At 38.4% G+C, this 25,946-nt stretch overlaps 1 protein-coding gene across 4 annotated transcripts; it reads right to left on the bottom strand.

The window, feature by feature from the left end:
• Nucleotides 1-311: 311 nt before the first annotated feature.
• On the bottom strand, nt 312-22,214 carry fam135a (family with sequence similarity 135 member A). 4 transcript variants are annotated; one of them, XM_037781629.1, is made up of 21 exons: nt 21,967-22,214; nt 16,144-16,273; nt 14,287-14,366; nt 13,424-13,563; nt 12,677-12,747; nt 12,375-12,548; nt 11,919-12,045; nt 10,422-10,575; nt 9,768-9,845; nt 9,310-9,359; nt 7,788-7,946; nt 7,604-7,677; nt 7,276-7,430; nt 5,211-7,152; nt 4,930-5,090; nt 4,754-4,845; nt 3,906-4,003; nt 3,457-3,608; nt 3,190-3,300; nt 2,978-3,091; nt 312-1,925 (listed from the first exon to the last, which is right to left on the bottom strand). In XM_037781629.1, exons 2-21 carry the CDS (start codon nt 16,218-16,220, stop codon nt 1,720-1,722), a joined length of 4,215 nt encoding a protein of 1,404 aa, XP_037637557.1. In that variant the 5' UTR covers nt 16,221-16,273; nt 21,967-22,214; the 3' UTR covers nt 312-1,719. The 4 variants fall into 4 exon arrangements, with proteins under 4 accessions (XP_037637557.1, XP_037637558.1, XP_037637559.1 ...); XM_037781630.1 differs by having other exon boundaries at nt 7,788-7,943; XM_037781631.1 differs by lacking the exon at nt 9,768-9,845.
• Between the last annotated feature and the right edge of the window lie 3,732 nt (nt 22,215-25,946).

Here is a 25,946-nt window from a genome sequence, read left to right as displayed (position 1 = left end):
TAAATCATCAATCTATCTTTTTCTATCAGTCAGTTGTCAGTCAATGAAATGACCCCCTTTTCAAATATTACTGCATTTGTAGAACACTTCAATCATTAGGTTGCACAAGGACTGTCAAACTCCTATATGTGAGAGGTGTACAATATACAGTTCCTCAGAGGGAATGACAAATTAAAACTTACATTAAGCACTCTTGAGTTAATGCACAATATGTAGAATAATACCAAGTGATATTCTAATCCATCATTGATAAATATGGCACTTGAAGTTGAAACAGTATGACCTCGAACATTATACACTTAACCAGGTTCTAGGCAAAACATTCCACACAGATTCCCACATTTATTGTAGGTTTTGAAACACATTACTGGGATTACACTGCCATCTGCAGGGCCATTTGATCAATTGCATAAAAAGAAATTTAAAAAAATTAAACAGGAGATGAATAATCATTGAAATAAAATGGCACCACAATAACAATACAAACGTTGAAAACAAAGAATTGAAGAAACTATAGGATTACCATTGCTGCTCAATCATAATGAACCCAACCCAGGAGCTATACATCAAAGTAAATCAAAACTAGACTTCATGAAATCTTGAGATTCTTTGCGACGGTGATTAAAATTAATTAGCTTTTTTTTAAAATATAAACTGCAGTAACATTTTAAATCATATGTCAGCTAAGATTGTATTAGTAAGTGCTAAGAAATCACTTAGTGTATCAAGCCCTCTGAGGTCAGGAGTGACACATAAGAAAGAAAGAAAAGTCATATAACCAACTTCATAATATGCATATTTAATGGTAGAGTATGATGAGATATATATATAAACAATTTTCCAAGAAACATTTTTTAATTCCAAGCAATACTTTCCAGTTTAAAACACATAATCACCAAATGATACCAACCAAATACTTTCAATAAAACAAGTTCATATTACCAACATGTGCTTTTTAGCTGAATCATGATCATTGCTTAAAACCCCTGTAATAAAATGGTATTATGTTGTAGGCAAAAGCTTTATTCTCCCAACACCAGTTTGGGGTAAATGTTGTGCAGGAACAGCGTAAAGTATTAAGACCAAAGCCAAGGCTGCGAAGTCTGAGCAACAATCCTGTTTCAAATTGCAATCTTTGCCTTTTTAAAAATGATGGAAAATTGTTGATAAAAAAGTAACTTGTACAAATGACCGTTTTTCAGTACAAAAGCATTGTAAAATGTAGTTGTGGTGCAAATCAATGCAGTGTCTCTTAAAGTTGGTGGGAAACATTTTTTGCAATGGTGAGGACAGTATGTGCAGACGTGACTTGGGCCAGCTCACCAAAACAGCCATTTCATTTTTTGTAGCAGCTACATATCCAGTTCAGCATCTAATATTAATTGAATAACTATTAAATGTATAAACATAACACATAAATAACACTGAAAATATAGCATATGATGGAGGGGGAATTGTTTCCCCCAAACACAAAAAACAAAATGTTTAAGAGATGGCAGTAGAAAAATAAAAATGTCCATATCCACCGTGATTCCAATACAAACATGAAATGAAAGTAATTGTGATTTTTGCTCATATGTCTTTGAAAAGTGATTATATGCATTTAATAACCAAGAGATAATCCAGATACGATAATCAGAATAAAGTTTAGATGCAGTGAGGTATTAGCTCCACGTTTCCTCTCGTCCACCAATGCGTTTTGATTCTTTGACCGCAGTTCTACTGAAAGAACTTGAGGCCTGCAACGAGGAAGAACTTCTCCAGGAAGATCTCCGAATCGAGGACGGCGATGTGGGCGGCCCGGCCGATAAGGGAGTTGGCTGTGTTTGGCAGGGCGTGGATGACATCGTATCGCACTAGATTACAGTCTTTGTTCTGAAGTACTGGCAGCAGCAAGTTCTCAATCATCTCAGCGTACACAGGACCTGATAGGGGTCAAGAGTGGAACAGGATGAACAGGGCAAGGTTTGGTCCATTTGATGGTGCAATTTAAGCCCCTATGTGTAGAACTGTATAATGGTTAACGATTTAGATTTTAGACAAAGGCTGTAAATCGATGGAAATAAGCACTTTTAGTGGATGTAAAATGATGGTGCCAGGTTGCCCCAGATTATTACATTACAGCTCACGGCTGCAGCGCTCTCCCTCAATACTGGGCCAATTTCAAAAAAGTTGTCCCCATTAGTGACTTAGACACAAAAACATGGGAAGATAGGGTCCAGGTTGAAAAATACCAAAGTTATCTTTTAATATACTTTCATATTAATCGTCAACATCCCTATTGGTTCCCTAGTAGTGTTGCTAAATTACTTTGAGACATACTGCCAAGTACATCTTAGTCAAGGGTAAGGGTGAAGGCAGGTGATAACATCAGATCACCAGTAAACCATTACTCCCAGAAAGGTAAATACAAGGTCAGCATGACATAAAGCTGCTATCCTGTCTACCAACTAACTATTTCAAATTTTTGTATGTGTTCAAACTGTACTGTAAAGGGAGATTGGTCAAGTATCTATTACTCTTATCAACATGGGAGTGGGCAAATATGCTTGCTTTATGCAAATTTATGTATATATTTATTATTGGAAGTCAATTAATAACACAAAACAATGACAAATATTGTCCAGGAACCCTCACAGGTACTGCATTTAGCATAACAAAATATGCTCAAATCATGGGACCCCTTTGAAAATGGCCATGTCATTTTTACCTCGCCAAAATGTAGCGCAGGTTTGGAGCGTTATTTAACCTCCTTTGTGACAAGCTAATATGACATGGTTGCTCTCAATGGATTCCATAGGTTTTATAGTTTCATAAGATGCCATCTTATGAATTAGATAAGCATAAGATGTATCTTTACTCTAGCTTTAAAACTGAGCCCGCTACAACCCAAAAATCGTAAGTTGCATTAATGCGCTAAAACAAATGTATGTTAACGCGTTAACTTTGACAGCCCTAATAGTCAATCCAAACTCACCTGTTTGTTTGTCCTTTAATGCAGTTTTGCACATTTCTATTCGAGCAGAATGATAGGGGACATAGCGATCCTGCAGTGACCCCACCAGCACCACATTCTTGAAAAACTGCAGACCTTTAAAAGTAGATCAATAGAAAAGTTATCTCTACGATCTCATATTCCACATAGACAGCCTGAAATGTCTTTTGTAAAGAAAAAGAAGCAAAGCTAACCAGATTTCTTGCTGAGCTTGTAGAGGAAAGTTTGGCGAGGATCAGAGTTATCGCGGCACGTCAGTTGCAGGAGTGACCCAGACTTTTTCCACTTCTGCATGAACCAAAGGCCTAGGAACAAACATAACAGATCTTTAAGAGGCTTCACCACGACGAAAGAGCAGACAGAGACACAACCATGGCAACTAGCGATTAACTGTTAGTGAAATATCCAAAAATGATAAGATGTGCCATCTTCCACCAGCAGCTAAATGTTTTGAAACTTACCCGTGTTGACCAGAGCAGAGCTGTTGTACAATGTGCCCAGGTGAGGTCCAGAGAGGGAGAGGAAGGTGTGCAGCCTGCTCAGGTAACATTTAAACCTGGGCCTAGTTAGCACTGAGCGAACGATGAGGTTCCCCAAGGAATGACCCACAAAGCTGCAAACGAAGAGACCATAACGACACCGAAACAACATCTACATGCACATCTGTCACACATTTAGAGAGCGACATAACATCTAAATAACAGGATGTACAGTTGGCTTTAGAACTTGGAAGAGTGAAACTGGTTTCTAAGGTAACACATTTTTTTTTTTCACAAACTTTACATAGTTAAGATAAGACTTTTACTAAAGTAACTGCTACAGTACTGCATCATGCAGCTACTTAATGAACTACTAACGTATCCTTTTTTTTAGATACTGCATTATATTTGGGATGAATAGAGCATTTTACCTTATCTTTGACACTGTGAGGTTGTATATTTGAATGTACTGGACAATTTCATCCAGCAATCGGTCCGTCATTGACTCAAAGTCAGCAAAAGTGTCATTCTGTGGATGAAAAGAGCATTAAATGAAAAGAGAAGACTATCTTTTGGAGTGTGTTTGATTCAATAAGGGCGCTTTCACAAGCCATAGTCTGTGTCAGAGTGAAATTTATACTTTAGGTCTCTTTTGTATTTAGTCTGGTTTCACAGTGCACAAATTAAAGCAGACCAAATTAAAAAATGTATTTGCTGAGGGGTGTATGAAGGAGCGAATTTATCTTTTATGTCTTGAGAGCTGCAACTTATACAGAGATATCGCGGAATTTCATGCAGTTGAAATTTTTTCACTTTGACTCAGCACTGATCTACTCAGCACACAAATCCCCTCCTTCAGTTTTTCTCGAATGATTTTATTGACGTCATTATCTTTGAGGACTTTATTTAGCTTATTCTGTATGTTCTGTTTGGCCCAGATGTCAAACAAACATCCGTCTCTGCAGAAGTCCAGGTCAGTCCTCTCCCACTCATGTTAACCTGTCCTTTACCTGTGTCCATCTCAATAAATGCCCGCGCAGGCAGCCTGCGTTTTGATTCGCTTGGAAACGGTCCGAGAACACCTCTCGCAAGCGGTCTCGGACCGGATGTTTTGGTCCGCACCAGAGCACGATTACTGCGCTCACAACCAGGGGTTGAACCGCACCAGAGTTCAATTAAAACGGATTAAATCCTGGCTTGTGAAACCGCCGGAAGAGGTGTTACAGCTCATGAATGCTGATATCAGATGGCAGTTGTGTCTCTGTGCTTATTCACTCACCTGGTTCCTCTCTGACATTAGGAAGTCTATACGAGCACCAGGCAGTCCAAGCTCCAGGTAAGTCTTTACCAGTCTCAGGTCTGCACTGTTACCTGCAAGACATTAATGTGTTTTTTTTAAATACAAAACAGAGACGCTAAAGGAACTGATTCACTCTGGAAGATATGGTTTCCTACCATCCAGGCCGTGGACGCAGACTATGAGATGGATGCCTTCTTCACAGCTTTCATCTTCCTCCAAGCTGAAGTAGGGCACAGTGGATGCCAGCTCAGGTACTTCACTATACAAGAAGCCAGGCAGCCTCAGCTGTTTCATTTCCTCCTTGGCTTTAATGAACCTGCAGAATTAGAATTAAATAGTTGATGAATATTAATCTATAATGTGCAAGACGGGACAAATATCTGCATAAAGTATAACATTAAGTGGGATATAAGACAAAATGTGCAGGATGACTCACGCTTTCATCTGTGGTGTGGATGCACATTCGTACCACCGCAGGTTAGAGGAAAAGGAGGTAGATCGACAGGGAGGTCTCACCATGCTATACCCGGCACTGCTGGAGGCTAGGTTGGAGCAGATGGGAGCTTTTGATAAATCCTTTGTTTCATGGGGGTAGCCGATGCCAAGCTGTTCAAACAGAAGACTCGTCTCTGAAGCGGCTGCGTCCCCGGCCCCACTTTGCTCCTCATCGGCAACGCCGTTGACAAAAGCATAGCCATCGCCTTCCTCGTAGTAACCGTTCTCGATCATCTCATGCTCGGTCTCGTCCTCGTCCTCCTCAACCTGTGGTCCGGCCTGGATTCCCAGTGTGATGGCAGATGTTTCTACAGGGCTGATCTCAGACACATCTGTGCTAGAGCATGAGCCAAAGTAGTTCTCTACCATCCCACGTTTTACCAGGTCAGTGCTACTGGTGGCGGAGTTGCTGGAGGGGCAAGCGGTATGGGGTTCGCTACGGGATTCTTTAATGGCCCCAGAACCAGCTGCTCCTTCTAGTCCGAGTTCAGAAATACCTATTAATTTGGAATCAGTTTCCAAATCAAAGGCAGGTTTTACAAGTTGGGAATCACCTGCAGCGGTGTCAGGGGCGCAGGCCAAGTCGATGGCAGGTCTGTTATCCCCGGAGAAGACTAAACTCTGCTCCTGCACCAATACACTGGACTTCCTGCCTTTGACTTCAGCTCCACTGGAGCCCCTAGAGGAGCCTTCGCCCTCATCATCTGAGGGCAAGGAGTTGATGGAAGTGAGAGAGGACTGGACTCCGCTGACAGCACTAGTATTTTCAGGGTAAAGAATTTCTGCTGGTCCACTGGGCTTTTGCACTGAGCTTTGCTGAACAGGCCTTAGTGCAGAACTCAGGAGGGACCTCTCAGGCGGTGGGGCAGCAAAACCTGCTTCAGCGAAACCTAGTCCTGGCCAAGTCTGAAGTCCTGGAACAAGCTGAGTGGCGAAGGAGCTTGGCTCACTTTCAATGCCTGAGTCAGAGAGGCGAGACGAGGCGCTGGGGGCTCCTCCATCTGGCATCCTGATACAATCACTCTTCACCTGTACCGAGACCAGACAGGGCTGGCTACGCTGTGCTGCCTCTTTACCTGGCCTTTCAAACACAGGGTCCACCACAGACTGTTTTGAGTCACAGAGGTCTGACTGGGTGATCTCAGGAATATTACTGCTTAGCGATCCATCAGTCCGACATGGTAGAAGAACTGTTACTTTGTCCCCTCGGTATGGGTCCTTGTTACTTGGTTTCACCTCTATTTGCTTCAGCCCAGCAGACCACTGTGGCAGCTTTTGGCCACCGTGGTCAACTTGCTCATCTTTGCAAAGTGGTTGGCTGCATGTTGCACTAACCCCAGTACCTGCCTGAGGATTATTCTGTGCGTCCAAGTTTGTAGGCTTTTTGAAAAAACCTTTTTGACAAGCAGCAGTAGTTATATTGTCAACTGCAACGGAATCAGCAGCAATGTTTCCACAAAGCGCTGAAGTGGCACCAGAGTCAAAAAGTGAATTTGCATTAGTCCTTAAATAACTACTTGAGTCCCTCTGCAAGTTTCGTTCCTCTTCTTGGTTTAGGGGCGCTTCCCCTTCCTTGTGCTTTGTGTCACCATAAGGAGCTTTGAGGTTCTTATAGCCCACCAACACTACAGAGTCCTTGGAGCCCTGTCTGATCAGCTTCTTGGAGTTCTCAGTCTTTGAATTTTTCTTCATCTTGACTGACTTGCCTTTGGACTTGGGCGGTGGATCATAGCTGTCTGGCCAGGTGTTATCCATAGGGCCACACTGAGACTCGGGTATGGAGCTGGCTGCTGCACTGCACTCCTTGGAGTTGGGCCTGTCTGCTTTGCTGGACACTGAGCCAGTCCTTGTGTTGTGCATGCCCAGCCAGGGTCCATCGCGATCTTCAGAATCAAACCAGGTTGATCATAAAAAAGGGGAACAAACACAAACATATTTGGTTTACAATAATTAGTCAGTGCCTGCTGACTGTACATCTAGTTGAGCAGCACTACTGTATGACTGACCTTCAGTGATAGAATCCAGGTATCTATCCTCAAAGATGATCGGCAGGGAGCTAACGTCACCATCCAGATCTGCACATTCCACTGGAAGTGGAGGCAAAGACAGGAAGTAGCTGGAGCTTTTGATAGCATTAGTCATCTGCTGGTGACTGTGAGCACTGATTTAGAGGGGGAGGGAGGAAAGGACACAGTAAGAGTCAGACAGAGAAAAAAAGAGAGTCATCGTTTCCATACTTGGGCTATAGTGTTTCAGACGAGTAGCGGCTGGCACAGGCTTGATGACAGCAACACTATATTTCGTAATCAAGACAAACATGCCACTGCAACTTACTGTAGTTCCTGATACGCTAGTGCAGATTGTCTTGGATGTTCGAGACAAAAGAAAGCCTCCGCAAACCGCCTTACCTGTAATAACACCACATTATAGAGTAAACGTTCAAGATTCAGTCTTGTAATTCAAAAGGTAACTAGTGAGATATTTCAATTTGTAGATGATTTAAGAAGTTGGGACTCACTCTCAATGTATGGTGCTCCATAGCTAGGAGGGCAGCAACATGCTCCTGCAGGGACACTACCTCGAGGAATTGTCCCCAGAGGGCCATGAGCAGAGAGCAGAGCTGAGCCAGGTTCATATTTACCAGCTCTGCCAGCTCGTCAGGGGACTCGGCTTTCTGCTGAGCGTAAAGGGATAGAAGTCACCCACCAGAGGGCTCAAGTGAGCACATCTCCCTAACATCAGCATAAAGAACAACGGCTCGCAGTTCTTTGCAAGAGGACATTGCTTTACATCAAGTAAAATATAGTAAAATAGATTCTGACATTTCTTGATTGTCAACTGATAAATTTCTCAGAAAATTTAAAAAAAAAAAAAAAATCATTTATCATTTTCCTCTGAAGTTAGTTGTTACTTGAGTCACAAAAAAATACACAATACATTGACCTCTTAAGCCTCAAGACGCTTGAGTACTGTTATCTTTCATTTCCACAAGGTTATTTTAAAACAGTTAGTTGTTTAGCAATTATAACTAAGCCGCTTTTCAAGTCACTTTTATGCATTACTGACAAAAATTAATATTATCCAATTACACTTGCATATAAATGCAAGTTAATCTATTTACATTCCTGTGTCCATCTAACCTACTTTCACAGGATATATATGAAATACTATATTTGGAAACAAAGTGCTATACACTGAAACATACAAGACTTGACCTGCATAATGTCCCACACCGTCATCTACAGAAATTCCTGTCATACCACAGCTCTGCAAAACAGTCTCCATCGCTCGTAATCCTTAGTGGGCCAACCCATCAGGACTCGAGGATCCAAACACCAAAGAGAGGTTATCTCACCTACACAATTATGAATTGTTTCAGAGACTAGTTTTCAAACTCCATTCTACCAACTGTGAAGTAAAAATCTGAGCGCTTGCAAGTCTGCTCACAAATTCACGAACTCTCTAGCGGCCCAGCAGCATCTCTTCTCCATAATTTGCCGACAGACCTCGAGTCACCAGGCTATAACTATAAAGGATTCTCATCACCGACTCCAGTTATGATTTCTTGTGCAATTCTGTATCACTTGGTAATGAAAATACCTCAGCTTCAATATCCACCAATACTACATCCCTTGATGCAATACAAATACACATATACAGTATATATAAAATGTAATATGTATTTCCTCCCTTGATTCTTCTAGTGTTTGCTTGTGCTGCTCTTATATGCAGCAACAGACCCAGTTTGCATGTATGGTAGCATTTGTTCACAAAATCAAACAAATAGTATCAAAGATTAAAATGCAACATGACCGTGTACTTCCAATAAATCAGGACTTCACACTCATGCCCTCCCAGGCACTGAGACACATTGATCCAAAGAAAGATTTTTTCACTATTCCAACAACTTCTATGTGGCCCTGTGCCATATTTCCAGTCACCTCCTCCTGCCCCATAAACTAAACACCAGGCTTGTTGCTTCCAATAAATGTTATGCATCACTGCCCTACTGAAGAACAATTATCAGAGACAGGTCTTACCTTGACTTGTTCACATAACTCAGCTAGACGGGCCTCTAAGTCGAGTTGTTCTGAGGGAGGCAGAGGAACAGCGTCAACACCAAGGTTCACTTTCATAATTTATCTATTCAATTATACAGAAAGGTATTAAAAGAGCCTGTAATACAGGCAGAATAAAGAAGTGGTGTTAGACAGCACTGGTGTCAGAAAGTGTTTTATATGACATGACCAGAGAGTCACTACAAATTCTACAGAACCACTGTGTTATGAGACTCTTTGGCCAAGGCCTTATTATAAAGATGGAAAGAAAGATTTGAGTATATATATACAGGATGGCATGACAGCAGTTTAAGTATAATGTCTCTGGAAAGTGGGACATAGAGAGGACATGGTGTTTTCTACAAGGAGGAAACTGGAGTGAAGAGGAAAAAAAGAGAGAAAGGCAGGCTGATTTGAGGTACTGTAGGTTCGGGACATACCTATGTAGACGTGCCTTTGACTTCTGGGATAGGGTCTTCTGAGTACTCTCTCATATAGGACTTGCATGCTGGGCTTTGCTAGTAAGATTGCACATATAGGCATATTTAACCTTTTTGTTATCTGGTCCTCTGGGATGGGTTAGTATCTGCCCACTTGTGGTGGGTTAGGCTTAGCGAGCCAACGGTGAATTGTGTTACAATTTGGCTTCAGTCTACTGGTTAACAGACTTATCTAATGAGTGCAAGTATGATTTTGTAAGTATAATGAACTAAGATTAGTGAACCACTGTTAGATGCCGAAATCAACTTAGTGGGTTGCTGGTTGTGTAGTCTGTTTAAAGGGTAGAATATGTCAATGTGCAGGGATCAGGTGAAATGATATGAGAACTCAACAAACTTGCATTATAACAACAAACACTGACGCTGAAACGACAAAACAATGAAAATCCATCCGAAGCAACAAATAAATCAGAAGGTAATTGTACTGTATAACCTTGAGAATACTTGCTTCTTCTCAGTGCTTGAGTTAAAAAATCATAACAATAAAGACTGTGCAGAGACAAGTCTGGGTATTTAGGATTTCATTACTATACAATGTGTTGTCACCCCACAACGCTGACATAAGTTGATGTGAAGCCACAGTGCAGTGTTTACCTAGTTCCATACGATGGGAGGAGGGCAGGTCCTTGGTGATGGAGGTGAAGTAGTCAAAGAGGCCCCGGTACGCTTGTAGGATAATGGAGCAGAGGTTATGGTGCAGGCCGAAGGCATGCTGCAGACAGGGGTCAGACACCAGGAATGTCCTGCCCTGTGGGATCACGAGGGAAACAGAGAAGAGCGTGTAGATGATTTAATTCTGTAAACAACATTAGTGCTGTTCTGAGCAGTCTAAACATTCAGTTTGTAGCCACTGCCAGGAGAGAATACAAACTCTCAGATTTAACTGTGCAATACTCTGTCATTAATACTGCATTCATACTGTACATTTCAATTATTCTTATTTAATTCTTATTTATACTATTCTTGCGTTTATATTTAACACACTTAATAGATCCCACTCCTCAGCATTTACTTATTTACACTGTGGTTATATATAGTATGCGTTTGATGCACATATTTGTACATATCTTGTACATCTTATATTTCTAATTTCTTATTCTTATTTTTATACTTATTTATATTTCTCTACATACATTGTGTCACATTTTATGTACATAGTATTACAGGATTAGGTACATAAATTACATGTTACATACTCTTTTATTTCTGTTTTCTTACAATTCTTTAAGAGCAACTGTAACATCCAAATTTTCCCCCAGGGATCAGTAAAGTATTTGTGAATCTAATTCTGACAGCAACATAATCTGTAATGCTTTTGCCAATTTTTATTAACAATAATGTGTTCTGCAATAAATCTACGCAGTCAGCGGTCACAAACAGAATTTAGTGAAAAAATAGTAGTGTAAATGTAGCATATTGATATCAGGTAAATAAATGACTGAATGATGATAACATGATTTCTTGATGATGAATTCAACACTGATCTATAGCGGCATACCCATATATCAGTACATAGAGGAGAAAAATGGTTAAAGGATGTATTACTCTGGTATTACAGTAATCCATGCAGCCCTATAAATCACAACAGATTATCTGCCTGTTACTTCCAGACATTTATTTTGTGTGCAATATCTGCGTGGCAATGCTTTATGGCAGCTTCTGCACAGATACCCGTAGTGAAATGAATAGTGGTCGATGTGTTGTTGCTCCCAAGCTGCCCATTAGTGATGCATCAAGGAATGATGAGGGGCATTGCCTCCGTTCTGTCTGATTGACTCTGGTACATTCATACTACCGCATCTCTGGGGCAGCTTTAGCTGGCCACCTTTCTCTGTCAGCAGAGGCCAATTACTCCTGGCCAAATGTGACAGTGGTCTGATAGTTCCCACTTCATCTGTCCTATCTGTCAGCCTGACACATCTCTCTGTGCTTCAAATGCAATTAACGTTACACACCAAAGTTTGTAAAATGACACGGCGGTGGCATCTTTCAAGACTTTCATGACAGCTCAGAGATTTAATAGCATCTACAAATATAAAAAAAGGACATTTCCAAAAGACACGGTCCATGCTATACAGAAGGTCCACTTACATCTGGTGATACTTGCTTGACATAACTGCTGCCGAACACCACGTTCTCCAGAGGTGGGATGACTGAGTCTTTGCTCTGTGGTGGAGCGTTGCGGTTAAGCCATGTGGTTTTCACTGGTCGAGGCAGACTACGTAAACACAGGGAGAGAAATCAATCTCAGCTTATCACAACGAGAATTTAATGGGACATTTCTAATGAGGATTCTGCTACTTATCACTCCCTGTTGTACATGAATGTCAATTTAAATTCAACAGCTATGTTGTTTACTTCAACTGTAATGTTACATTTGTTGTGTGGAGTCATGCAAAAAGGTTTGTGATGGACTTTACTGCAAATAACAATAGTAAATAACCGGATGGGGATTTATGAAAGAGCTGTAACACTTGTGCATGAATGTGTAACTGTATTCAGTGCAAGAAATGGTCCTCTTCTCTGTGGGTTAGGTAGCAGTCTGACCTGATAAGGGGCTGATGTAGTGCCACTAGGGAGGCATGGATGGCTACAGAGATGACAGACAGGTGGAAGTAGTCAAACATGACGTTGACATGTTGGTGGATGCCTCGCTGAAGGCTAAAGTGCAAGCGGAGTGTACGGCCACTGATATTCTGTAGAGAGGTTGGATCATCTGGCCTGTGGAAATGAAATGAGGAAGGTACAGAGGACCAAATTAGTGCCTCATTTGCATAAGAGATGCAAATATCAAATTCACAAACACCGACATTAAGTACATGCAGTAGTTAAAATGTTGCAACACCTACGTGTAATCACCATCTGTGAAATATAAATCCAAGAAGAGCTGGAAATCTATGTCATTGAGGGACTCTTCCACCTGAGAATAATGAAAAACAGTGGAGACGGTCAAATGTAGAGCCAGTGTGTGAAGTCCATCTGCAAAATCTGTACAACACCATTCAAGGTGTTTTTTGTATTTGATGTCTCAGCTCTAATAATCCTGATACATTTGAAGCCTGTTGTGGTTGTAATCAGTCAACCTGACGACACAGCAGTTTTTAAAAACACTCCAATGTGCCCTGTTAGAAAAATGTAACCTCCACATTCCAGTAAACTGTGGAGCGGCACAAACAAAGTAGAAGCAAGCTTTGTCTCCATTTCAGTGACATTTTGCAGGTGCATCATGCTTCTAATGCACTGCTTTTGGTTGAAGACAGCACCTGAAATTCCAAACTGTGTTCATATGGATGTTAAAAAAAAGATTGTACCAATATTCCTGATACAAATACTTTCACACCAACTCCTTTCTCTATTTATTTCACACAAAAACACTAAAGGACACAAGAGAAAACACCATAGATACAGGCTATATTCAGCTGTCAAACAAACTTATGTAAATTCAATCGGCCTCCTTTACGCCAAGAGGGGCAGAAGTGGCATCATATAGAGAAACGTAAGCTTGGGAAAACACAATACATATTTTGGATTGGGTGAAAAAAATACATGGCCGTAAAAAACCTAGTAAAAGCACCACCTCTTTTTCTTAAACTTACCTTCTTCTCATCCAGCAGCATCATCACTTTGAAGATGAGGACATCGTTGACCACTACCTCTTCATTCTTGTACAGGATTTGGAAAGTTTTGCTGTTGATGAAATCATCTTGGACTGAAGCAGGAAATGCCAGATCGGAGCCTAAACAAAAAAAAAACCTATGGTTAACGATCTGTTTATGAAAAATAACAATTTATTGATTATAACCAATCTGTCTGCATTAGCATTTACCTGTTTAGTCTATTAAGCAAGGTGTTCAAAGTCATACACATTGAAAATAAAACATTTAGGCATTGGTTTACACCCTCTCTTGATGATCCTGTTTATTTATGAAACGAAGAATTGAGTGTTTTGTGCAAAATGAGCAGTGCAGGTCTCTAAGCAAGGGGTTGAGGCATACGCACTAAGCTTTAGAGAAATACTGAGAACAAGGAGCAGCCTGTGAGATAAGCCCGTGCCCTACCAGCTCCCTGTTAACAAAACAATAAGTAACCCAAATCTGCAATAACAATATTACCTGGAACAGCGCTAATGTCTAAGAGCTGTGTATGCAAGTCTACAGTACCTGAAGTATTAGTATGACTTATTAGTGTCACCTGTGTTTACAGGGAAACAACAAGCCCTCTAATAGGAAAAGTACAGTAGCAGTGATTTATTTTAGTGACCAAAATATTACTTTAATGGCTGTATTTGGAGAATTGTGGGGAAAGGGGTCTTAGGGTTGGATCCACAAAGGGTACCTGAATCCTTTCAAACTACAGAAAAGGTTTCACCAATGTGTGTGTAGATAAAACATTGTGCTCAAAAAGATTAAGTGGGGTAGGAAAAAAAATGATATTGTACACATCTTTATAATTAATTTACCTCCTGGGTGAAGCAGACTGGTCTCAACTTTGTGTGGGACCCGGGGTGAAACCTTCAGACCGGCACGAATCTGATAGAAGCTGAAAATGCAGACACATTAGCATCGTTAGTGGCTCAGTGAAAGGGGAACAAACCACACAGGTTAGTCACAAGTGCCTCTACTTGTAAAATGACACTACACCTCTCATGAATAAATAATGAGCACTTTCTTTTGCAGTCACTCATGTAGTAAACCTGAGCTCTTAAAGCACTTTTGAGCCAGGAGGAGCGTAGAGTTTTATCTCAGCAAAGTGAAGTATCATTACACTGCTGCAGGAAAAAATAATTTCCAGATGTTAAAGACCACAACTGTTTAAAACAACTGCAACATCATTTTTCCTCCTTAGTTTTCCATGAAACATGGCAATTTTGTTTTTGTTGGACATCATGTTGGATGTTTGAGAAAAAGAAAGAAAATGGGAATCACATATTTGTTGAGGCTCATTATTCCTAATTGGCAGTATGAAAGGAAAAGCATACAGTAGGACACCATACAACACAGTGCCACAACCAGAACTGTATCAGGGAGGAGTAAGTGACAATTTAACTCATATGGGAAATCTGGGCCATAGCTTGTTTCCTGCTAAAGATCAAAGACGCCACTAGGTGACAGCTACATGGTTGATTAAGTGTACTATGCTATACTTTGAACTGGAATGTGATCCAACAACAAATGTCTGTCTGGTGAGTCGAATTATGATTACTTGAATCTCTGTTCATAGAGGCTTCCTTAGACATACACTTTCATGTTACAATTATACACAGTTTTACCATTTACTATCCCTGCAACACAAGGGCTGTCCTAGACCGAAGAAATTCTTGACTAACTTTAACTTTGTCGACTAATCAATTAGTTGATTTAATCAACATATCTTTAAAACTGAGTTTCTCCAAAAAGAATCATACAAAAGCACAACTTTAAATCTTGTGTTTACCAGAGATGTGCTCATAAGATTCTTGGAAATAAGTCAGTCAGCACGAAAAAGGCATAAAAACTGACTAAGAGACTAAAGACATCTCAGTCGACTAAGACCAAAATGAGAAATTAGTCGACTAGTCGACTAAGAGGGGGTGGACCTATGCAGCACTATGTTAATCAAGATACAACAACAAGGTTAAACTTACATAAATATATAAAATAGTTTACTCAAGCTAGGGCTGACCCAAATGTTTCGAAGCTTCTACTGTTGCCATGGTAATCGACTTCCAAATCAGTATTCGAATGCTTCATTTTTTTGGGGGGAAATATATACAAGTGCATTATTCATTACTCATATTCAACATTAATTATTAGTAGAAATTTTCAGACGGGTATCACTGTTTGTTGTGTGTAGAGGTGTGTACAGTAGTGCAGCAGCGGCACTGAAACGGGGGAGATGGAAACAGACATAGAGAAGAACATGTCAGCCTGCCACACCTCGGAGCTTCCAATACCTTTGAATATTTCTCATCGAAGCCCAAAAAATGGTATTGGGGACAGTTCTAACTCAAGCACTGGTTAGCATATTCTATGCTGTCTGTACAAAACAAGCATTGTTTGAGGCCCCTGAAGGTGTAAACAAGATTGCCATCTGTCCCAGATTGGCTGGGACACTCGCAGAATACATCCTGGTCCCCTTCTACCACTAGTTGCAAACCAAGGCTTGTTCAAGTCCATTCAAAGCATACCATCACAGCTGACTTGTTTTAATTAGCAAGGTCAACTGGTCTGTACTGTAGGCTTGGGAAAGACATTTATTTGGTAAAACATTTATGAACCTGCTGGAAACACTTGGCAAAAAGGAGCCGAATATGTAGCGACAATGAGAGCGTACTCACCCTCTTTGGAACAGGTCCACGTTGTAGAACTTGTGGAGCTCCACAGAGAACTCCACTGTGGCCTGGACTTCAGTCATCTTGGTCTCTAAAGGCAAAGGTGCCTTACATCATCTGGGATACACCTGTAGGCCTAGAGGTTAAAGCAATCAAATTAAGACTCTTTTTAAAACAATATCTGGGCTAAAGCAAACAGGTTTTTGCAAAACTTTCCTTCAACTTGGTTGAAAAACAGTATTTCCACTAGAGACATGTTGGTGTAAATACAAGATTAGTCCCCGAAGTTACACAAAGCTGAGGCCAAGCCATATTATCTTCAAAAACTTAGAAGCCAACAATAAAAATAAAACATCAGCAGTAGTCACACAGTCACAAGATCAAGTTTAATAATATGAAAGACTTGGATGATGGTTAACTTTTATGGGGAGCTATTACTAAGGAATGAGGTCTACATCTGTCCTCTGGGCTTAATTGGTTAACAGACCTGGCAATTATAGCATTAGTATAACGGGGTAAGGGAAAATACTATGAATAACATTGCAGAAATAGGCCTGAAATACAATATCACCAATTGGTAGCGTTAGAAATAAACACAGATATCCTTGTCATTAAATGCAAACATTTTTAGCTCAAGGTTTATTTAGACCTAATTAAAGAAAAGGCCATAGTTGTTTTGGGCTGGAGTAGGAGCAAAAGAAAACTGGCAAAAACAATCATACAGACGGCCCCCTAAATTAGTCATGTAATGAAATGAATAAATCATCCACAGGGAGACAACAGGTCATTGTGTTCACGCCAGCGAAAACCAATATGAGACACAATCGCTCATCATGAATTTGACCTGGCTGACACAGATGCCTGATGCAAAAGCAAAATCGTACCAGGTTATGTTAATATCCAAATGTGCATCCCTTCCTGGAAGAAGTGATCTTTAAAAGTTGTCAGCTAAAAACAAAATGTAACTGGGCACGCAGGACACAGAGGACATACGAGGACACCATAAATAAATTGGCTGTCCTTGACGCATTTATGTTTTAACTTAGGTGTTAATTCCCAAAACACTCAGACCTCGAAATAGCCACTTTGTTATTGTTTCACAGAAATTAACAATAATTATTACTATAGTTTGACAGACAATTCAGCAACTCAGTCATTTGAATCAAGCAAGCAAGTACAATTTGTACCAAGCTAAATAATTCATTCATATCAACCCAGTGACAGCTGCTTTTTGTTGAGCCTACTTTGTAACTAAAGTGTCAGGTGTATAATAATGGCACGGAAGGAAGGAAGGGGGAAAAGTCATTGTTAAACCTGTACAATAGACAAACAGTTCTCCCGTTTCTAATGCAGAAACGTTTACACAAACAAAGTCTGTTGTGAAGTAGATCATTTGGAGCCAGTAGCCAGATTATTTTTCTATTTTTTCAGTTCAGTGACTCAGAGTGTCCTGTTGTACTGCAGTACAGCCTGGCTCAGTAGTATATCTGTAAAACTTAAAATTAAACTTTATAGCCAAATCAAAATCTGCGCGGAGATCATTGGCCAACCTGTGACAGCCTCCTTTCAAGCAGCTCACAACAAGAGTATGCTCAGACTTGCCAACAGCATCTCTTCTGATCCCTTACATGTTTTAAATGGGGAATATCAACTTCTGCCCTCCAAGAGGCGATTTAGAGTCCCTACATTTAACCGCATCAGGCTAAAGAACGCTTTTGTCCATCAGTCAATCTTGTTGCTAAATAATAATTAATGTGCTGCTAAGGAGATGTAAATCCAGAGGACAGATGGTAATTTTTGAATGGGTTATGTATGAATAATTGAGATGTTTTTTGTCTGATGGGTCTTACTTGTCTGTCTGTCTATGGTAACAGTATGTCTATTGGATGTGTACTTTTTCTCAAACTGAGCTGCCTATGGATGCAAAATTAATTTCAGTGCAAACTGACAATAAAGTTGTATCGTATCGTACGTAATCCAAAAGGAGAAAATTCACATTTAGGGTTTAACATTAATGACGTTTAGGGGTGTCAGAGCAACTAGGTTATCAGGTTTAGTCTTAGATCAGGGTCTGAAGATGTAACACTACACTTATGTAACATCTATTAATATGGATAATGAATAAAAAAAAAAGGGGAAAAAAGGTAAATAAAGGTGTTGACTGTTAGGAATGGTGAAATGTTGATGAAACGTTTGTTCATGTATTTACAATTAATACAAAAGAGTAATTTGGAAAAAGCCACAACTCCAAAAAAAATACCTCATTTCCCCAAATCAAACTCTGGCAATCACTGATAAGGAAATGTAAAATTAAAATCAATACATACATCATACATCACAGTTCCATAGTGCAAAACATGTTAATAAAAAAGGCAGTAAAAAAGTTAGTAGTGCAAAGTACAAAACAATATACCAGATGTAAAAATACAAGGTGATGAAGAAAACTGTTAAAAGTGAATATAGTGCAGGGTAACAGCTGTGATACACAACTATTAAAAAAGTGAATATAGTGCAGAAGAGACTGTTAAAAATCAGTATAGTGCATTATTATCTGTCCTGCAGATTTATATGTAATTTGGAAAAAGCCGCAACCCCCAAAAAATACCTCATTTCCCAAATCAAACTCTGGCAATCACTGATAAGGAAATGTGTAAAATTCAAATCAACAACCCACCTCACATCTAGCTAGTCTTATTAAAAATAGATATGACACAAGGCCTCGTAACATACATCGGGCTGATGTTTTCTTCTTTAATAAAAAAAGGGGAACCTTTACGTCAACAGCTAACACCCATAACTGATCCAGACCCGTTTAGAAACAGAGTGTGAGGTGGTGGAGGTCTCTGGCTAGTGGGCACAACGGTATCTTTTGGGGGTTACAGGTGGGAAGCTATAGCATTTACAATTAATACAAAAGTGTAATCTCCAGTTTCTAATGCAGAAACGTTTACACAAACAACTCACATTTAGGGTTTAACATTACTGACTTGTTAAGGTGTGTCAGAGCAACTGGTTTATCAGGGTTTAATCTTAGATCAGAGTCTGAAGATGTAACACTACACTTATGTAACATCTATTAATATGGATAATGTATAAAATTTTTTTTAAAAAAAAGTAAATAAAGGTGTTGACTGTTAGAAATGGTGAAATGTTGCTGCTATTAAACCAACTGAACTGCCAATGCGGATGAAAAGTTGGTTCATGCATTTACACACCAAAAAACTGACAATAACCTGATATTTTCAGGTGGAATTTCATTAATTAATTAATTCATTCCTTCTCACTGTGCAATATCATTTTCCACTTGTGCAATTTTGTTAATAGTCTGTTTATTGTCAATACTGTATATACTGCTCCTATTTATATACTTCCTTCTATTTAAATGGTTCATATTTTGTTACACTTTGTTTAGCTCTTTTTTTTACTGTGTTAGCTGATGCATCTTGTTTTTTGCACTATCCCCTTTGCTGCTGTACACTGCAAATTTCCCCACTGCAGGACTAATAAAGGTATATCTTATCTTATTTTATTTTATCTTATTTAAAATTAATACAAAAGTGTAATTTGGAAAAAGCCACAACCCCCCAAAAAATACCTCATTTCCCCAAATCAAACTCTGGCAATCACTGATAAGGAAATGTAAAATTAAAATCAATACATACATCATACATCACAGTTCCATAGTGCAAAACATGTTAATAAAAAGGCAGTAAAAAAGTTAGTAGTGCAAAGTACAAAACAATATACCAGATATAAAAATACAAGGTGATGAAGAAAACTGTTAAAACTGAATATAGTGCAGGGTAACAGCTGTGATACACAACTATTAAAAAAGTGAATATAGTGCAGAAGAGACTGTTAAAAATGAGTATAGTGCATTATTATCTGTCCTGCAGATTTATATGTAATTTGGAAAAAGCCACAACCCCAAAAAATACCTCATTTCCCAAATCAAACTCTGGCAATCACTGATAAGGAAATGTGTAAAATTCAAATCAACAACCCACCTCACATCTAGCTAGTCTTATTAAAAATAGATATGACACAAGGCCTCGTAACATACATCGGGCTGATGTTTTCTTCTTTAATAAAAAAAGGGGAACCTTTACGTCAACAGCTAACACCCATAACTGATCCAGACCTGTTTAGAAACAGCTGTTTAAAGTTATGGCTTGGTTATGATGCTATTACTAGAGAGGGAGTGTGAGGTGGTGGAGGTCTCTGGCTAGTGGGCACAAGGGTATCTTTTGGGGGTTACAGGTGGGAAGCTATAGCATTTACAATTAATACAAAAGTGTAATCTCCAGTTTCTAATGCAGAAACGTTTACACAAACAACTCTGCTGTGTGAAGTAATCCAAAGGAGCAAAATTCACATTTAGGGTTTAACATTACTGACTTGTTAAGGTGTGTCAGAGCAACTGGTTTATCAGGGTTTAATCTTAGATCAGAGTCTGAAGATGTAACACTACAAGTATGTAACATCTATTAATATGGATAATGTATAATTTAAAAAAAAAAAAAGGTAAATAAAGGTGTTGACTGTTAGGAATGGTGAAATGTTGCTGCTATTAAACCAACTGAACTGCCAATGCGGATGAAAAGTTGGTTCATGCATTTACACACCAAAAAACTGACAATAACCTGATATTTTCAGGTGGAATTTCATTAATTAATTAATTCATTCCTTCTCACTGTGCAATATCATTTTCCACTTGTGCAATTTTGTTAATAGTCTGTTTATTGTCAATACTGTATATACTGCTCCTATTTATATACTTCCTTCTATTTAAATGGTTCATATTTTGTTACACTTTGTTTAGGTCTTTTTTTTACTGAGTTAGCTGATGCATCTTGTTTTTTGCACTATCCCCTTTGCTGCTGTACACTGCAAATTTCCCCACTGCAGGACTAATAAAGGTATATCTTATCTTATTTTATCTTATCTTATTTAAAATTAATACAAAAGTGTAATTTGGAAAAAGCCACAACCCCCCAAAAAATACCTCATTTCCCCAAATCAAACTCTGGCAATCACTGATAAGGAAATGTAAAATTAAAATCAATACATACATCATACATCACAGTTCCATAGTGCAAAACATGTTAATAAAAAGGCAGTAAAAAAGTTAGTAGTGCAAAGTACAAAACAATATACCAGATATAAAAATACAAGGTGATGAAGAAAACTGTTAAAAGTGAATATAGTGCAGGGTAACAGCTGTGATACACGACTATTAAAAAAGTGAATATAGTGCAGAAGAGACTGTTAAAAATGAGCATAGTGCATTATTATCTGTCCTGCAGATTTATATGTAATTTGGAAAAAGCCACAACCCCAAAAAATACCTTATTTCCCAAATCAAACTCTGGCAATCACTGATAAGGAAATGTAAAATTAAAACATCTAGCTAGTCTTATTAAAAATAGATATGACATAAGGCCTCTTAAACATCTAGCAGATGTTTTCTTCTTTAATAAAAAAAGGGGAACCTTTACGTCACCAGCTAACACCCATAACTGATCCAGACCCCTTTAGAAACAGCTGTTTAAAGTTATGGCTTGGTTATGATGCTATTACTAGAGAGGGAGTGAGAGGTGGTGAAGGTCTCTGGCTAGTGAGCACAATCTCTGCAAGGGTATCTTTTAGGGGTTACAGGTGGGAAGCTAGAACAACATTTTGGGCCCATAAAATACCGGGAACAATACAATACATAACATAACACATTTAAACAGACTGCTTTAACTATAAAACACTACTGACAGTAACAGTTAGCTTTACATTAGCCACCACCGGCTCTAACATTAGCCTCGAGCTAACGCTACTCACCATTGGCAAGCTAACGTTAGCTAGCTGTTAGCTCCTCTTCGTCGTCCTCTCGCTGCTGAGCTGTTGACTGAAAACACCACCGATTGTTTCACTTCCTAGTCTAGTTGTAGGAGAAACGCCCTCAAGACGATCCACTGGAGTAGACGGAACGGTGCTGTTGTTGGTGTTGGTGGTTAGCCATCATGGAGCTAGCTGTGCTGCTGACTGACAGAGACGAGCTGCTCCACCTGACCGCTGACGAACAGTTAACTGCGCGTTCAACTGCACATACCAGGAGAGCGCAGTTGACGCACATCCGAAATAATTGCGACCTTGTAAATGGAGCATTGAAGAGTTGGATACATGTAATGATAATAATGATGTTATAATTATTAGCTAATAATTACATTATAATTATAGCTATAATAATAATAATTACTATTCTTATTATTTTTATTATTCGCATTTATAATAATAAGTCGATTAGAATTATGGCTGAAATAATAATAATAATAATAATAATGCTTATTATTATTATTATTATTATCATTATTATTATTATTATTATTATTATTATTATTATTATTATCATCATTATTATTATTATTAGTAGTAGTAGTAGTAGTAGTATTGATGTTATTATTCTTATTCTTAGTAGTAGTATCGGTTTTTATTATTATTAGTAGTAGTAGTAATATTAATAATTATTATTATACTAATGATATTATAATTATAGCTGAAATAATAATACTACTACTTATTATTATTATTAGTCGTAGTTTTTATGTTATTATTATTATTATCATTAGTAGTAGTAATGATGATATTATTATTAGTAATAATAATACTTATTATTATTAGTCGTAGTTTTTATGTTATTATTATTATTATCATTATTATTATTAGTAGTAGTAGTAGTATTGATCTTTATTAATATTAGTAGTAGTAGTAATATTAATAATTATTATTATACTAATGATATTATAATTATAGCTGAAATAATACTACTACTAATTATTATTATTAGTCCTAGTTTTTATGTTATTATTATTATTATTATTATCATTATTATTATCATTAGTAGTAGTAATGATGTTATTATTATTAGTAATAATAATACTTATTATTATTAGTAGTAGTAGTTTTTAAGTTATTATTATTATTATTATCATTATTATTATTAGTAGTGGTAGTAGTATTGATCTTTATTATCATTATTATTAGTATTAGTAATATTAATAATTATTATTATAATAATTATATTATAATTATAGCTGAAATAATAATAATAATAATAATAATAATATGTATTATTAGTAGTAGTAGTAGTAGTTTTTATGTTATTATTATTATTATTATTAGTCGTAGTAGTAGTAGTAATACTGATGTTATTATTATTAGTAATAATAATAATAGCCTACGTTTTGACGTGTGTATGTCTACACGCAGGCTTACTATAGTTGGCTTAACCTGTCAACAAAAGTGGAATTAAGTACTGATTTCCACATCATGTCCAGTAAGCTATTTGTCACTTCGAAACAAGTGATAGCAGGATATGAGGAGGAAATGTGAGGGAGAGACATTAATGTACAATCAGCAGTTTCATTTCTTATTTCCTTGGACTAACATTTCCAAATTCTCTGTAAAAAATATCATGAAAGCTGGGTTTCCTGGTAATAAACACAATGCATGTCCATGGATTCTGGATGTTATCACTACAATTAAAATTGCTAATCCTTCACTTTAATACAGGAATTGCCCCCTTATAAAAGAATGAGTTTTTTATTTTCCTGCCTCTAAGTCTGACAAAGCAAACACAGCTTGAATTGCTTCTTAGTCAGCATCTCTTGATTTTCAGTTTGGACTGCACTGGAAACAATGCTATCTGAATACTGTTCAGCCACAGAGATCACTGAGAATGTAGATCCTAAAAGTGCTGGGAAAATAAAGCACCGCAGGGTAACATTGTCTTTTTCAAAGCTAATGTACTTTATGGTACCCAATGATGAAAATAGAACTATAAATGGGGTACAACGCTGTGACTGTGTGCTTGAAGAAACATTAAATCCAAGGTGCAGGGTGCAGGAGAACTCCAGTGGAATGTGAAGTTGACAATGTGGAGACTGTTGACTCACTCCCCCAAATAAATGACAACAGTCGAGCCTATAAGAGACCCCTCACTGTGACCTGAAGGTTTTCACTCCTACTGAAGGAGCAACTCTTCAGGGTCTTCTTCTGTCCTGGAAGATCTGTAGAAACATCCAGCAGCAGGTGTTTTTTTTCTCTTTCATTTCCAGATCAAGCTATGAAATGGATGGAGTCAAAAGGTAAACATTTTACGTAATAGTGACCTTAATATGACATGCAATTGATGCCAATACTGTCTGGCAGTTTTAATTCTACAATGACTGCCATAATGCAAACAAATAACTCAAACTGCGTGTTATTTCTGATTGCATTCCAGAAATATGCTTCTGTACTCACTGTGCTGCTGCTATGTGATCCCACAGTATCTTTGCACAGGACTTCATTCTCAGCGTAAGTAGTCATCTGCACTGCAAGGTGCAACAGGTGAGATAACAGCGACAAAAGGAGACAAAATAATGTTCATATAAAAACACCTCTCAACGTTAAAATAACAGAATTACCATAAGCAGTTTCTCTGTGCTTGGCTTGTGTTGTGGCATATGTTGCTCCTTGACATATTGAATAATTGTGCAGTTTTTCTTTCATGCATATGCAATGAGGTCTGTGGAGCTCTGTTGGCTGTTTCATGTTGCAGACCTCTTTTATAGCTGACAAAAGCACTTATTTTATGACCACATTGTTTGTTTTACGTGAGGCGTTTACATTATTTTGTCTCTGCTGCTCTTATCTATATTTTATCACATGTATCCTGTGTGGGTCTGTGTAGCAGCACTAACACTGCTGGGTTAGGGAGTCCAGCTGTTCGCCTGTATATAGATTTAACTTTGCACTAAATGGTAAATACCTGAATACACTGATAATTACAATACTGACAAAGCATCATAACATTACAGTATCAACACTGAGTCATGTGAACAGTGTCAGATGTTTAATACAGTGCTGGCACCCTGCTTTTATCTGTTGTATGTGAAGCATTTATTCAAACTTGATAAAGACCTTTAACTTCCTGTCCAGATGTGTAAAAACAGGCAAATCTAGAGCGTAAGTGTTAAAGAGGACACCACAAACAGCCAGAGATAGCCTAATATTTATTCAAGGCAGCGGCGCAGCTTTCCAAACACTGAGCTTTTATTCCCCCCACACAACACACACACACACACATACACACACACACACACACATACACACTGTTCGACTACTAACGGGCTGCTTTCTGTTTCCATCTTGCAGCTGTGAGATTTTCATCTCAAGTTGGTATTCATAGGGAGCAGCAGTCCGTGTGCCCTCAGATCAGCGTCGGGAAGGATCATTTCCCAGGTGGATTCACAAAAACTAAGCACAGTTTGCTTTTTTGATTTGCTTGACATTTGCCCTGCCTGCACAAGAAAATAACTAAATATTATTATTCCTGTATAAGAATATATATTACAGTAAAACTTGCACATATCATGCAGATGTTGTATGTTTGTGAAACTGTAAAAGATCATATTGTAATACCATAGCTTGGAAAAAGCAAAAAAAAAAGTCTATTTTTTGACACTTGAATACAAACGTCTCCAAATAATCACCTTAGCAACACTTATAGCTGCAGTGGGTAGAATTGGAGCAAATATGATTTAAAAAGTTATTTTTATAAAACGGTCACTATATCCTGACAGTTGTGCACGAGACAGGTAATCTGAAAGAAATCATGTACCTAATCATGAGGAAAACAACCAATCAGAGCTGAGCTGCAGCCTGCCGTCTCTGAGCAGCTGTCAATCACTCGCAAACTCCGATGAAACGGTCAAACTAGGCAGCACTGATCAAATATTAATTAATATTCTGTTACTGTAATGCCTACTTATCACCTC

The sequence above is a fragment of the Sebastes umbrosus genome, chromosome 10, assembly GCF_015220745.1.
Source record: "Sebastes umbrosus isolate fSebUmb1 chromosome 10, fSebUmb1.pri, whole genome shotgun sequence".
NCBI lineage: Eukaryota > Metazoa > Chordata > Actinopteri > Perciformes > Sebastidae > Sebastes > Sebastes umbrosus.
This window is presented reverse-complemented; position numbering and strand designations above follow the sequence as displayed.

What these genes read in the sequence shown, in the direction of transcription:
- fam135a (XM_037781629.1), bottom strand. Translation starts at nt 16,220, where the DNA reads ATGACTGAAGTCCAGGCCACAGTGGAGTTCTCTGTGGAGCTCCACAAG. An exon ending in CAGTCTGCTTCACCCAGGAG is followed by an intron (nt 13,564 to 14,286) that starts GTAAATTAATTA and finishes TTTTTTGTTTAG; the next exon opens with GCTCCGATCTGGCATTTCCT. An exon ending in ATTAAAGGACAAACAAACAG is followed by an intron (nt 1,926 to 2,977) that starts GTGAGTTTGGAT and finishes GACCCCTATCAG; the next exon opens with GTCCTGTGTACGCTGAGATG.